Source organism: Bison bison, unplaced genomic scaffold (assembly GCF_000754665.1).
Source record: "Bison bison bison isolate TAMUID 2011002044 unplaced genomic scaffold, Bison_UMD1.0 scf7180017864293, whole genome shotgun sequence".
In the NCBI taxonomy this organism is placed as follows: domain Eukaryota; kingdom Metazoa; phylum Chordata; class Mammalia; order Artiodactyla; family Bovidae; genus Bison; species Bison bison.
In genome coordinates this window covers 2,999,029-3,014,676 of record NW_011494865.1, presented here as the reverse complement: position 1 = coordinate 3,014,676, position 15,648 = coordinate 2,999,029, and the positions used below count along the sequence as shown (strand labels likewise).

At 43.9% G+C, this 15,648-nt stretch overlaps 1 protein-coding gene across 2 annotated transcripts in view; it reads left to right on the top strand.

Annotated features, from left to right (window-relative positions):
• The window catches only part of CPPED1 (calcineurin-like phosphoesterase domain containing 1), a 140,152-nt gene extending 124,849 nt beyond the window's left edge, over positions 1-15,303 (top strand). For both annotated transcript variants that reach the window (XM_010850683.1, XM_010850682.1), the window contains exon 4: positions 13,174-15,303. In XM_010850683.1, the coding sequence (XP_010848985.1) occupies positions 13,174-13,403 (230 nt within the window). In that variant the 3' untranslated portion in view covers positions 13,404-15,303. The remainder of the gene's footprint in view (positions 1-13,173) is intronic.
• The last annotated feature ends 345 nt before the right edge of the window (positions 15,304-15,648 follow it).

Below are 15,648 nucleotides of genomic sequence, written 5' to 3'. Positions count from 1 at the left end.
GTCTGACTCTTTGCCACCCCATGAGCTGCAGCATGCCAGGCTTCCCTGTCCATCACCAATTCCTGGAGCTTGCTCAAACTCATGTCCATTGAGTCGGTGGTGCCATCCAACCATCTCATCCTCTGTCATCCCTTTCTCTTTCCTTCAGTCTTTCCCAGCATCAGGGTCTTTTCCAATGAATCAGTTCTTTGCATCAAGTGGCCCAAGTATTGGAGCTTCAACTTCAGCATCAGTCCTTCCAATGAATATTCAGGACTGATTTCCTTTAGGATGGACTGGTTTGATCTCCTTGCAGTCCAAGGGACTCTCAAGAGTCTTCTCCAACACCACAGTTCAAAAGTATCAATTCTTCGGCGCTCAGCTTTCTTTATAGTCCAACTCTCACATCCCTACATGACTACTGGAAAAACCATAGCTTTGACTTCTATCCCAGTAAATTTCTTCTCCAGCACTCTGCATAACATCTCCCTCCTGTGGCTTGCTGCCACCTCCATCTACCTCCCTCAAGTATTTTTGGACAGATTTCCAATCTGATATATGAACATGCCATCAGTCAAAACAGTCTTTTTAATGAGCCTCTTGTCCTGACAGCTGTGTTTAAGATAGGGCATAGAAACCGGTAATGGAAATCTAGAAAATTGTCCATTCTGGATTGAAACCTGACTCTGTGCCCCCACGGTTCCAGCTCACACACAGGCCTGCTGTCTTCTTTTAAAAATAAAGAGGAAATTATGAATAGTGAGAAAGATGTAATTTGTGCAAATGAAAAAAAAAAAAAAACCTTGGGATACTTGGAGGAGATGAGAAGAAGGTATAATTATTGAGCATGGCCTGAATACATCACGTGCAGCTTCCTGCTGTGTGACCCTGGGCATGGCTCTGAACCAGGAGTGGTTGATTCTAGTCCTGCCTTCCCAATGGGGGGAAGCCAAGGCTCAGAGCAGGGCATGCACATGTTACACTCACACAGCTCGGCAGTGGCAGGCTGAGGTTAAAGCCAGCATCCCCTGTGTCCCTACCCCAAGCTGCCACTGCTTTTCTGGCAACCAAATATGAAAATTAATAAAACATTAATAAAATACAACCCTCCTCCAATGAACTTATGGTTTCCAGGGCAAGGAGAAGGATGGGGGCAAAGGAATAGTTAGGGAGTTTGGAATGGACATATACACACTGCTATATTTAAAATGGATAGCCAACAAGGACCTACTGTATAGCACAGGGATCTCTGCTCAAAGTTATGTGGCAGCCTGGATTAACATTGTTAATCGCTTATACTCCAATACAAAATAAAAAAGTTAAAAAAAAAATACAGCCCTCCCCTCTGAACAGGTGGAGGCCCCTCTCCAACACCTCCCATGTGGGCGTGATGACTGACCAGCAAATCTCTCTCCAGCCCCTCTTCTTGGGAACTTTTTCAGCAAAACCACTCCCATCCTGATTGAGCTGGAAACACACAGCCCCTCTGTGTTCTCTGAGCCAGTTCTCTGCCACTGAGAATTGTGGCTTCATCCCCCAGCCCTCCCACCATCTTGTAGTTTCAACTGGAGCAGGCTTGGGGAGGGAAGAATGTCATTTTTGTTGATAATTATTCAGGAGAAGTAGAATGTAATTTACATGGCAATTTTTTTTTTTTTTTTAGGAGATGAACCTGGGGTGGGGGTGGAATCTAAAACAGAAGAAATCTCTTCACCTAATGTCAGCTTGTACTCTACAGAGAAAAGAAATCCCTTGGCCTTGGGTGAAGGTTATTTCAATAACTGAGCCATTACATTTGACCCAAGCTAAACAAAAAGAATCCCAGGAGGAGGCTATGAATCCTCAAGACAAAACAGATGCTTCACGGCACGTGGACCAGACATCTGAGCAAGTGCCTGAAGTGACCAGATGTTTTTGCATGTTCCATAGCACTCACAAAAGAAAGGGAGGTGTGAACCCAGGTTTCCAGTGGTGGCCCAGCACCTGATCCCCTGGCAGTGAAGTCATCCTCCCCTAGCCTTCCGTGGCGGCTCATGCCCTTCAGAAGATTGGGGTTCAACTCCCGTAGGAGATAATCCCCTCATCCCCATCCCTGGTTGACTCAGACAGAAGCAGGACTACTTGGGAGCCTTTTTTTTTTTTTTTTAATATAATTTCTAAAAACATTTGCTTTCTTTGTTTAAAAAAAAAAAAAAACTATTGGAGGATGTTTCCTTCACAGTATTATGCTGTTTTCTGCCACACATCAACATGAGTCAGCCACAGATCTACATATGTCCCCTCCCTCTTGAACCTCCCTCCCGTCTCCCACCCCATCCTACCCCTCTAGGTATCATCACAGAGCACCGGGTTGAGCTGGCTTGGGAGCATTTTATTTTTTATTTTATTTATTTTTTTATTTTTTAAATTTAAATTTATTTATTTTAATTGGAGGCTAATTACTTTACAATATTGTATTGGTTTTGCCATACATCAACATGAATCCACCACGGGTGTACACGTGCTCCCCATCCTGAACCCCTCTCCCGCCTCCCTCCCTGTACCATCCCTCTGGTCATCCCAGTGCACCAGCCCCGAGCATCCTGTATCCTGCATCGAACCTGGACTGGCAATTCATTTCTTATATGATATTATACATGTTTCAATGCCATTCTCCCAAATCATCCCCTTGGGAGCATTTTAAACTGAGATAGTCTCTTGTGCTGATGAGCCTGCAGCCAACACAAACCCCCGGAGAGCTGGCCGTAGGGGCCGGGTGGATAGATGCCTGCCCTCTGCAGGGTCACTGCCCCAGTGCCCCCTGAGACTCTCAAGCCACACCGAGTGTCCCCAAGTACCTGAGCAGTCCCTGGAGGGCCGGAAGTCTCTGAATGTCCCACATCCCAATTTAAAGCATAGAACGATCGTCTGACAGCCTAGATTTTACACACTGCAAATACAGTTTTCAGGATTTTATAATGTGGCAGCTCTGAGATAGAGCTATATGTCCTGAGGGGAAACAATTAAGAGAGAGATTGCTGAGTGAATAAAAGCAAGTTGCAAATCCATAGGTAGCATATCTCATTTTTATGAAATTACGTGCATTTGTGTATGTTTTATTTCAGTTGCCATATATCTGAAATCTATTTTATTAGTAGAGACATTTAAATTATCGGAATAACACAGAACTCCTAAAATGGGAAGAGAGACTTTTTGTGAGATCCGCTCCCCCCCCCCCGGCTTTTTTTTAATGCCTTGTATTTTTATAGTATTTGATTTCACCTTTAGCAAGCATGCATTGCTTTTTGAAGAAAACCTTTTTATTCAGAAATATTTTCAAGCTTACAGAAAAGTTGCAAGTAAAAAAGAAATTCCTATATACCTTTTACCCAGCTTTATCTGGCATTTTACCCTCAATTGCTTAATTGTTTTATTATTTGCAATAGATATTGCAAGTATATTTTTCTGATCTATTTGAGGGTATATTGCATGCATCATCTGTGTTTTATTTTCCCTTTCTTACACTAAACATAGGCTCCTATATATACTTTTTTGCATATGACATTTTTCTTTGCAGTTATTCCATATCAGTTCATGGAGATCTTCCTGGGTTTTTTTTTTTCTTTCTTTTTCTTTTTTTTTTTTACAGCTGTGAGTTTACCATAGTTTATTCAGCTGCTCGCCTCAGGCATGCATTACTTTTGAAAGCAGAAAAACAAAGATGAAGAGTGCAATGGAAAATTTAAATCCACCAAAGAGAGCAAGCTAAGGTTCTGATAGAAAGTCTGTGTTTTTAAAATGGGTAGAGCCGTGGGAGAAGTCAGGTGGCTGGTGAGCCCTTGAGCCTCACAAATTGAGGGGAGGGGGTGGGGGGTCTCCCATCCCCCATATACAATAATATACTTTGAGAATGTTGAAGAGTGTAAATTAGTACATGTAATGAGGCTTGTTTCTGACGCCTGGCCCGTAGTAAGTAGATCTTCACCAAATGTTAGCTGTTAGTATTATGGTCGTTACGGGCTTCCCAGGTGGTGCCAGTGGTAAAGAACACACCTGCCAATGCAGGAGACTATCCCTGGGTCGGGAAGATCCCCTAGAGAAGGAAATGGCAAGCTAGTCAATCTTAAAGGAAGTCAGCCCTGAAGGTTCACTGGAAAGACTGATGCTAAAGCGGAAGCTCCAATACTTTGGCCACCTGATGCAAAGAGCCAACCCATTGGAGAAGAACTTGATGCTGGGAAAGATTGAGGGCAGGAGGAGAAGGGGCAACAGAGGGTGAGATGGTTGCAAAGCATCACTGGGTCAGTAGACATGAGGTTGAGCAAGTTCTGGGAGATGGTGAAAGACAGGGAAGCCTGGCGTGCTGCAGTCCATGGGGTCGCAAAGCATCGGACACAACTGAGCATCTGAACAACAACAACCATCGTGACCAGCCTTCGAGTCCCAGGTCAGGCACAACCAAAGAACTGGAAGAAGTTGAGGATGTGCTTAGGTCAAAGCCACCCCCTCCAGGAAGCCTTCTTACTGTGCCCCAGCACCACCCATGATCCGTGGCACTTTGTATCTCCAGGGCGGTAGACAGAGCAGCTACTTCTGAGTCAGTCTGATCCAGGTACAAATTCTAGCTGTGTGACCCTGGGCAAGTTCCTTGACCTCTCTGTGCCTGATCCCGTCATCTGTTAAAAGTGGACATTATCTTCCTCGAGGGGGTCCTTAGGAAGCTTAACTGAGATGATGCACGTGCAGAGTGCTCAGCTCAGAGCAGATGCTCAGTAAATAAAATGGCTAAACTGTGTTATTTTCACTTTCTGCATTTTATTATGAAAGCACTTTACAGTGCTACCCAGCTGTAGACTTTAAGCTCTTGATTGCTAGAAACCGTTGATCTGGGTGCCCCCCTAGGCTCCACCAACACCTGGCTTCGAGAGGGAGCTCTGCAAATGTTCATTGCCTTGAATCGCCTGAAGAAACAGCATCCTACCCCACCCAAAGAACCAGGAGCAGGCCGTTTCCTTTCTCCACGGTCCCTAGCAGACTTGGGTCACGGACACTTGGGCATCTGAAAAGATACCTGCCAGTGAAATTCTGAGAGCTCTTGTACTGGAATCTAGAAATCCCAAATTGGCAACTCAATGTCATAATTTAATATGAAGTATGTCATGCTGGGGCTTCCCTGGTTCTTCAGATGGTAAAGAATCTGCCCACAATGTGGGAGACCCAGGTTCAATTCCTGGTTGGAAAGATTCCCTGGAGAAGGGAATGGCAACCCACTCTGGTATTCTTATATTCTGATATCTCCCCTGATGCTATCTTAGCCGTCCCAGGCCACTGGCTTCCCGCAGGGATCATCATCTCCAGGCCTACATCTGAGCTGCCTGCTGAGAAATTGCTTACCTACAAGAGGGATTATTTATACCTGTTTTCTGTATGTTTAGAATCCCATGGACGGAGGAGCTTGGTGGGCTACAGTCCACGGGGTCGCAAAGAGTCAGACACGACTGAGCGACTTCATTTTCACTTTCTGTATGTTTGGGCTTCCCTGTGGCTCAGCTAGTAAAAACTCTAGTAAAAACTCAGCAATGCGGGAGACCTGGGTTCGATCCCTGGGTTAGGAAGATCCCCTGGAGAAGGGAAAGACTACCCACTCCAGTATTCTGGCCTGTATAGTCCATGGGGTCACAGAGTCGGACACGACTGAGCGACTTTCACTTCACTTCACTTCTGTATGTTCAAACCAACCTTCCTTTATTTCTCTTGCCCTTTTCTTTGTTTATGAGGCCCATTTTTCCCCCTTACCACTGAGACAGAATAAATTGAGTATGACTAAGGATTTGTGACACCATTTTCACTGTGACAGCTGGCAACATAAAGATGCACAGCATTTTCATAAACATGTACTCAGGCAGGATAAAAGTAAAAAGTGCCCAAGGAGAATCTGTTTACACTCTCCAAGCCTACGTAACACCGAAAGCATTAAGGAAGTCCATTTTTAATACCAAAATTGTTACCGGGGTGCATCCCTGATTTCCTGATTGATTCGAGGCAAGTTTCTGATATTAATGAGAATATTAAATTATATGGAGGTTGCCTCCTAATCCTCTGATTGATTTGAAATGAACTTGAATCAGGGCAGCTTAAAAATAGCCTTTATAGCATCTTTATGACCTGATACCATGGAGAAATAAATACGAAGCTAATGCCATGGAAGGCTTCCTCCTGATGTAGGGGCTGTCTTGGCCAGGAGTTCTTCCTCTGGTGGTAATTTAAGAAGATGCTTGTCATCTCCTTACAGCAGTTCATAATTCAAAAACAATCTATACATAATACTCAATTAAGGAACCACAAAGCCATGTCGGCCACAGATGACTGATGAACGGCCGAATGGAAATTCTGCCCAACTCTAGAAAACACCGCTAAAATCAATCCCCTTGTCAGGGAAACCATGATTTATTAACACATTCCTTAACCTGCATCGAGTTGTGAATCAATGTGTCCCCATCAAAAGCTAATACCAAACCGAGATGGCTCAGACTTCATACAGGTCCTGGTGGCAGAAGTAACTCAGACAAGCCTGCACATTACCAGGCCAAGCTGGTTGTGTCTGTGTCCCTCTCCAGGAGGGGCCTCTCGGGAGAGATGGGGAGCACTAGCCTGGTGGGCTACAGTCCATGGGGTCGCAAAAGGGTCGGCATCTATGCCCTTATCCAAACCTCTCTGTCACTGATGAGACAGGTGTCATTATTCTCTTACAGGTGAGGAAGTTGAGGTTCACCAAGGTCAGTAAGTGGCCCAAGATCCCCAAGGGCAGAACCCAAGTCTGCAGGCTTGGACTCTGGCATCTGAGTACCTGGGTTCTGATCCTGGCTGCCCTATTTTCTAACCCAGTCCCTTTGCCTTAGTTCCTTAACTTCTCCGTGCCTCAGTCTTCTCATCTGTAAAATGGGAACGACTTCTGTGTCCCCTGCCCAGGACAGAGGTCTATTGGGAGGATTCAACGAGATGTTGGGTGAAAAGTCCTTCAAGTCCTGCCCTTCCAGGCCTCCCTCCACCCACTCTGCCTCAGTGTCTGCTCTTACTTGGGACGGAACCGGGAGGCATGAGGGGGGTTCAAAACTCCTGGACTTCCCAGGAGGTGGGGAATAGACCCAGAAACTTCCAGTACCAAATGCCAGACTCCTGGTTCCTGTTCCATCCCAAGAAGAGGCTCCCGCTCTTCCCACCTGAGTCTCATCTCTGGGCCAACCGGGAATGTCGCAGAGCCTAGAAGTCCATACCAGTACCCAGCAGAGTGGAGAGTCAAATGTATGTCCTTACTTTGAGACAGACTTTAGCCTCTTGCCTGACGTCCCTTTGTAATTTATCAAATGGTCATTGCCTCAGTGCCTTTCAGGATGCAAATACCAAGGTCTTTCTTTATTGTAATGGAATGAGATCCCTTTTACCAGAAATGAGAAGGGTCTGAACACAATTGCTCTGCTTGCTAACAGTCTCTTTCAAAATCTTTATTTCTGGTCCCCTTTGGCATCTTTGCTCACCTAAAAATCCTCATTTGGTCACATTTTCTGTGACTCGGGACATTAACAATAAACGACGAGCACTCAGGGGCCTGGGGTGGAGAATGGATGGGATTCGCTGGTGGTGGAGAAACCCAGCTGTCCACAGCCCGCCGACGCCCGTTCTGAAAGCTCTGCTGGCCACTTGTACGGTCTCTGTTAATGCTCCTGTCTCTGCAAATGCCAATAAGTACAGCGTGAAATTTAAACATAAGTGAGTTTTTACAGCTAATTATGGCTAATGCAAGCTGCTTTCAAAATTGCCAAGCATTCCTTCTAGAATAGTACAGTTTGCAACTATGAATTAGGCATTAAGAGCCAAATTTCATAAACATAATTTAGCAGACAACAAAATAATAATACTAAGTGCTTTCCAACTGGCCATTAGGAGCTCCCCAAGGTGGGTCTAATTGCACACGCTCCCACTGGGACTTCCAACAGCACAGACCATAAGGCTCGGAAACCCCAGGAGCACAGTGGAGCAGGCAGGCATTTTCACAGCCCTCCAGCCTGTGTGGTCAGGAGCTGTTCACATGCTCAGTGATACGGTTCCAGCTGCAGCTTTTAGCCACACGGCTCTGTCCCTCCTGTCCTCCTTTCCTGGTCCATGTCACCTCGATGTTGGCTTGGGATCGCCAGGTCAAGTCATCACTGCAAACATTACAATAATGAAAACATAAAAAGTGGTGCCTCCCCCCTTGCTAACCCCGCCCCCCACTAGCCTGGCTGTGAAACCACCCGTGTGAGTTTAGTGTGTTTGTCCCTCATTCAGCTGAGGATACAAACACACGCACACACACGCTCTCAAACGGACGTTGCCTTTTTCTTTTTTAGTTGGAGAGTAATTGCTTTACAGTGTTGTGTTGGTTTCTGCCATAAAACAACGGGAGTCAGCTGTGTGTGTGTGTGTGTGTGTGTGTGTGTGTGTGTACATATACACAGAACTCTCTCTCTTGAGCCTCCCTCCCACCCTTCTAGGTCACCACAGAGCACCAGGTTGAGCTCCCTGTGTTATATAGCAACTTCCCACTAGGTATCTGTTTTACGTATGGACGTTGTCTTTATTTTACAAAAACAAGACCACACAACTTTTTTACATCTTGCTGTTCATACTTAATAATATATTTGGTGCCTTTCAACACTGGTGTATGTAAATCTACCTCTTTTTTTTTAAGAAAAATACATGTACTATAATTTATCTAGTCTCCTGTAAATGAATATTATAAATAATGCCTCTGTGCACACTCTGTATTTATGACCACAGACACAACACACCTACACCTATGGGCTCTTCTCTGGTATTTCCAAAGGATATGTTTATGTGAAAATGTTGGCATTGGTCTAGGGGAATGCACAACAGAATGTGAGAACCCAGTTGCACCTATTTACCCTCTGAAATGAGTTGTATCCGTTTGCATCTTAATAACAGTCCGTGGAAATAGCTGTCTCCCCACCCTTGGCTGTTTTAAGCAGGGAAACCTGGGTCACCTTTCTTTCCATCCCTAGCTGCGGGCCCCGGCGGGCAGACAGCCCCACCTACCCCCAGGTGGGTCTCAGTTCCTACTGCAGGAGAGTGGCTGTAGTCTGCAGGGCTCCGTTCAGTTTCCCAGACCTCTACTAATGAGCAGGGCTCAACATTTGGATCATGTTTTTGTCAAGCTTTCCGGAATCATTGTCAGATGCAGACTAATTCCTTCACCATGAGGATCCCTCCTGTAGCCACACCCATACCCAACCCCCCTGCACCCCTGGCCCTAACTCCTAGCAACCATATCTGTAATATTGTCACCTTAAGAATGTAATGGAAGTGGGGACTTCCCTAGTGCTCCGGTGGCTAAGACTCTGCCCTTCCAATGCAGGGGGCCTGGATTCACTCCCTGGTCAGGGAACTAGATCCTGCATGCCGCAGCTAAAGATCCCATGTGCTGCAACGAAGACCCAGCACAGCCAAAGAAAGAAAGAAAGAATTAGATAAATAGAATCATACAATACGGAACCTTTTGAGTTGGCTTTTTTTTAGATCAGTGAAATTTCCTTGATATCCATTCAAGACATTGCATCTCTCAGTAGCTGATTCCTTTTCATTGCTGAGTAGTGTTCCATGGTATGGATGCCTCTTCCTGTGACCATTTCTTAGACTTTCCGTGTTTTTGATGACCTTTACAGTTTTGGGAAGTACTGGTCAAGTATTTTATAGAACATCTATTGGCAAATAGAAGGGGAAAAAGTGGAAGCAGTGACAGGTTTTCTTTTCTTGGGCTCCAAAATCACTGTGGATGGTGACTGCAGCCATGAAGTTAAAAGGTCTGTTGGGATCTGTGATGTTTTTCTCATGCCATAGTTATGATCACAGAGGTCAATTACTGTTTTAATCCCAATCATGTTGTTCAGCTGCTATGTCCGAATCTTTGCGACCCTGTCTGCATGCCAGGCTTCCCTGTTCTTCACCATCTCCCAGAGTTTGCTCAAACTCATGTTCATCGAGTTGGTGATGCCATCCAACCATCTCATCCTCTGTCGCCCCCTTCTCCTTCTGCCCTCAATCTTTCCCAGCATCAGGGTCTTTTCCAATGAATCGGCTCTTCACATCAGATGGCCAAAGTATTGGAGCTTCAGCATCAGTCCTTCCAATGAATATTCAGGGTTGATGTCCTTTAGGATTGACAGGTTTGATCTCCTTGCAGTCCAAGGGACTCAAAAAATTCAGTAAAAGTTACTACAGAATTCAGCGGTCTTGATATATTCACAGAACTGTGCCACCGTTGCCACTGTCTTAATTCCAGACCACTTTTACCATTCTGCAAAGAAACTCTGTGCTTGTGAGCAGTCACCCCCATTCCTTCTTTCCCCTCTTCCTCCAGCAACCTCTAGTGCGCTTTCTTTCACTATGGATATGCCCATTCTAGACATTTCTTAACTTAGCATAATGTTTTGAGAAGTGGTAGACTCTTAGTCTTTATATGTACAAACAAGTATCTATTTAAAAGCCCTTAAATTTGAATGATGGTCTAGCTAGGTAAAAAAATTGAGTTCACAGTTACTTGCCCTAAGCATTTTGAAGGTATTACTCCCTGGTTCTTTTATGATTGAGATGCCTGCTACCTGTCTAATTGTCATTCCTTTATAATATTTTTGCCATGGTATCTTTTGAAAACTTTTCTTTTTGATGCTCCATAATTTTACTACGACATATGTCAGTATGAATTGATTTTATTTATCCTACTTAGTAGCATTTTTTTTGAAAACCCATATGTTCCTCCTTTCTGGAAAATTCCCAACTATTATTTCTTCAAATTGTTCTTACTCTTATTGCCTCCTTTCTTCTGTTCCATTTCCTCTTAAGCATTCACTGATGCATCTTAACCCATCCTTTAGGTTCTTTGAATTGCTCATTCATATCACTTGAGTCTGGGTCCCTGTGTTGTTTTCTGATTCAGCTCCTCAGTTCTTCCTTTTCACTCACCAATGCCCTGTCTGATGAGTGTCTAGTCTATAACTTATCCAATTTATTGAGAGTTTTGTTTTAAAACTTTAACTTTTATGTTCACCATTTCTAAATTTTCATTACCAACTATTCTTATTCAATTCAGGCCTGTTTTGTTTCATAACATCTTGTTCTTTTTTACAGATATTAGTCCTTTATTGAGAATATTTGATAGCCAAATATTTATTTTAAATATTTTCCAGACTGTTGATATCATTGATTTCCTATGACGTGAATTCATGTCCCTGATTGAAGAGTTTGTTACTTAGCATGAGATTTTCATGGCTGGGAGGATTTTTTATTTCAGGTTCAATTTGAGTAAGAAGTATTTTGAAGTTCTGTTTTCCCCTAACTTTCCTCTTGACTAACTTCTCTCTGTCCAGTGGTTTTGGTTACTTCTACCCCAAAAGTATCCATCTGGGACCAGGCTTTATAATAGTGCTTTAAAGTCCTGGTCCCACAGTCATCCTGGGGAAACACGTTTTGGTTCCTTGACCTGAGCCTGTGTCTGTCTTCCCTCCTTAGGTCCACGGGTTGCAGTCAGCCTTCACCCACTGCTGGGCTGGAGACACCTCCTACCAGCACAGGAAAACCAGTGATTAAATGTTAAGGAGCTATATGAGTTGGTTGTTAAAAGCCATTACTACAATTTAATTATATGAACTCATCATTAAATAAATTATATTAAGAAGCAAAGGTAATACTCAACATACTCAATACTTACCAGTTTCTTTTGTGTGTGTGGTGGTGGAAGGAAGACATAATTTTTTTTCTTTTTTTTTTTGCCTATTTTTTCTTATTTCTAAAATTATGAAAGTGTGATAACATATTTACAAGAGACATGGAAAATACAGAACAAAGTTACACATAGTTCCACTATATATCTTGTTGTTGTTGTTCAGTCGCTAAGTCATGTCTGACTCTTTACAAGTCAAGCCTCTTTTTGTTTTTGGAGTGCTTGTTAACCACACCAGCCCAGCACTGCCCTGGCACAGGGCAGCAGAGGTTTCCTTCAATCTCCTTCCATGCTGCTGCTGCTAAGTCGCTTCAGTCATGTCCAACTCTGTGTGACCCCATAGACGGCAGCCCACCAGGCTCCCCCGTCCCTGGGATTCTCCAGACAAGAACACTGGAGTGGGTTGCCATTTCCTTCTCCAGTGCATGAAAGTGAAAAGTGAGAGTGAAGACGCTCAGTCGTGTCCGACTCTGAGCGACCCCATGGACTGCAGCCTACCAGGCTCCTCCATCCATGGGATTTTCCAGGCAAGAGTACTGGATTGGGGTGCCATTGCCTTCTCCAATCTCCTTCCATAAATGGAGGTATTGAGGCTTCCCTGTTTCCACCAGGAGCCAACCTTTATTTCCTTCTCTCAGAGAAAGTGCTTTCAGTTTCAATTATAAGAGCTCAGTTCCCGCTCACTACTCTGTCTTTCTGCTTTTTTTTCTGGTCGCTAGAACTGTTTATTTTGGTTTTGAAGGCTACATCTGTCCTTTGGTTTCTTTTTCTGTATTTTACCTATCGCAGCTCTTAGGTTGGAGAGGAAGCGATACATTAAATGTTGACCTTGCTGTGCTGTCTTGATTAGAACTCCATAAACGCTGTTTTTCATGGACATGTGCCTTCCGCCTCCTGTGGCTGTTTATGTAGGCCTCAGGTTTCCTTCATCTCTCTCAAAGTCATTCACCTTATCTCCCTCTCTTTCCTTGTTCCTTGGGGCTTCCCTGGTGGCTCAGTGGCAAAGAATTCGCCTGCCAATGCAAGAGACACAAAAGACACAGGTTCAATCCCTGAGTCGGGAAGATCTCCTGGAGTAGGAAATGGCAATCCACTCCAGTATCCTTGCTGGAAAATTGCATGGACAGAGGGGCCTGGCGGGCTACAGTCCATGGGGTCATAAAGAGTTGGACATGGCTGAGCACATATACATACTCCTCCTTGTGCCCTAGTACTTTCCTGTGTGAGTCATGACAAACAGGTGAATAATGTATTGTGTACTGAGTTCCCCTTGGAAAGATTCTAGATGTCACATATGCCACCTTTGTATTTATATATAATGCTGAGTAATATCATGTATTATAATTAATAATGTGCCGCTGTTCACAGAAGAAACCCTTGGAGCCCCCCGGTTATCTCAGTGGAAATCCTTGGCCCCCTAATGTTCTCTCCCTCCCCTGCAGGTATCAAGGCTGTGTTCTCAGGCCACTACCACAGGAATGCTGGGGGCACCTACCGGAACCTCGACATGGTGGTGTCATCCGCCATCGGGTGCCAGCTGGGCACAGATACCCACGGGCTCCGAGTCGTGGTGGTCACCGCTGAGAAAATCATCCACCGATACTACAGCCTAGATGAGCTGAGTGAGAAGGGAATAGAAGACGATCTGATGGATCTGTTGAAGGAAAACTAATCACCGATTATGATTGATTTACTTTTCACTTCTACTGTTTTTTTTTTTTTTTTCATTTTGTTAGAAACAGTAGCTGCATACGACCCCTTATTGAAATAAAAAAAAAGTATTCCAGACAGATTTGTGAATTTATGTCCTTCTGCTTAAATCAGAGAGCTGGGTCCTGCCCTAAATGATACTTAAATGGAACGGCCCTCCCTTTACAAAAGAAAGGAGGGAGGAGCCTGGAAATGAAAGAATAAATGATATTATTAGACTATCCCTGCATAGGTGATTAAATGTGTTCTCCTAATGATGTGTTTCTCAACTCTGCTCTTCATTAGATGGTTTTCTGGCAGCCTTTGGTAAATGTCTACCTATCAACTTCAGTCGCACCTTGACATCCAAGTGTGATCTCTGATGATCCTTTGAGCAAACTGCATCTGATTATAATAAACTGTGGTCAGGACTCCCAAAATGTTAAGCAAAATGCAGGTCATCTCTTTTCCTTCCTAACAAAACAAATCACCATGTCCCATGACTAGAGCTGCAGACTCATCTTAATAAGGAGCCGAGTAGCTGACATTTGCTGTGAAAGTCTGGGACCAGTGATGAAGTTGATACAGGTCAAATGTTGAGTTTACCTTCTTGGCAGCTAGAAAAGTCACCTTTGCACCTCAGTGTGCTCAGTCACTTAGTCACGTCTGACTCTTTGTGATCCACGCGCCCCTGTCCATGGAATTGTCCAGGCAAGAGCCACCTGGGAAGCCATAAATTGTCCGTATTTGAAAACCTCACCACAGAGTCTAGAACGGAGCCCTTGAAGGTCCATCTCTGCAGTCAAGGGTGGCACACCTGATTCCCTCTCATTCACTGCTGCAGCAACTCCCTCTGCATGTGGGCATTCTCCTATGATGGGAATCATCCTCTGTTTATGAGATCCTTAGCTCTGCTTTCACAGAAAACATGGGAGCTGATGCAGAGTTCTCCAGAAACCAAGTGTAAATTACTCTGGGGCAAAAACAGTGGTTTCAGCCACGTTATCTAAATTGGCACCAACTTTGATTAAATGCGCTCACTGGTGCCTTGATCAAGGAGCATGGATGGGTTAAAATCAATGTTCTCTTTGTTTAATCTACTTCTCCGCTGCTCCTGACCACTGCGTTAGTCCATCCACATCTTTTTCAGCAGATGTCCTGGTGGACCAGGAACCTGGGTACTCACCATCCTGCCTGTTTTCCTGTGAAGGAAAACTTCACAGTGTTACACAGTAGCATTCAGTCATCCTAAAAAAAAAAAAAAAAAAAAACTGGTTACAAATGAACTGCAAAGTCCATTAAATTAAATGCCTTTCTTGTTGAAAAGTTTCAGTCAATGTAGCAAAACCATGAGAAATTAAAGAGAAAGATAATTGGATATGTAAATTCATAAGGAACAAAAGACAAGAAGTTAATTATACTCCAGATTGGTGACACACCATAGCTCATTGTTATGTGGCAAGAAAATTAAAAATTTTCAAAATTAGTATGCTCCTATTTAAGAGTTCTGCTGCATTCTTGCCTTGTGTTGATCTTTCTTTACAACTAATGTGGCTAGAAGAAATCAAGAAGAGGAATTCAGGAAGAGGTGTAACCAGTAAGCCTTGGTTTCTGAGGCCTGGGATGTCGTAACTTGTGAACTGGAGTCATCAATGCAGATTCGGGGTTTCTGCGGGCAACTGGGGAGAGTTCATCACCAAGGGCTAATGGAGATGCCTTGTCATGTCACCTGTAAGAAATACTCTAGACTGTAGCACTTAGGTTTGGGAAAGGATATGGAAATAATTCAATGCAATGGAAATGAAACTTCTAGATCTCCTTTTCCAGAAACCTAATAAGGAAGGTAATTGACTCAATACACAGCAAGAATATACTAAGAGGGAATCCTATGACATCTCCATTTTTTTTTATTATTAAATTTTTTTTTTTACTTTTTTTTGTTTGTTTTGTTTTAATTGGAGGATAATTACTTTACAATATTGTGGTGGTTTTTGCCATACATTCACATGAATCAGCCATGGGTATACATGTATTCCCCATCCTGACCCTCCCTCCCACCTCTCTCCCCATCCCATCCCTCAGGGTCATCCCAGTGCACCAGCCCTGAGCACCCTGCCTCGTGCATTGAACCTGGAATGGCGATCTATTTCACATATGATAATATACATGTTTCAATGCTATTCTCTCAAATCATCCCACCCTCGCTTTCTTCCGCAGAGTCCAAAAGT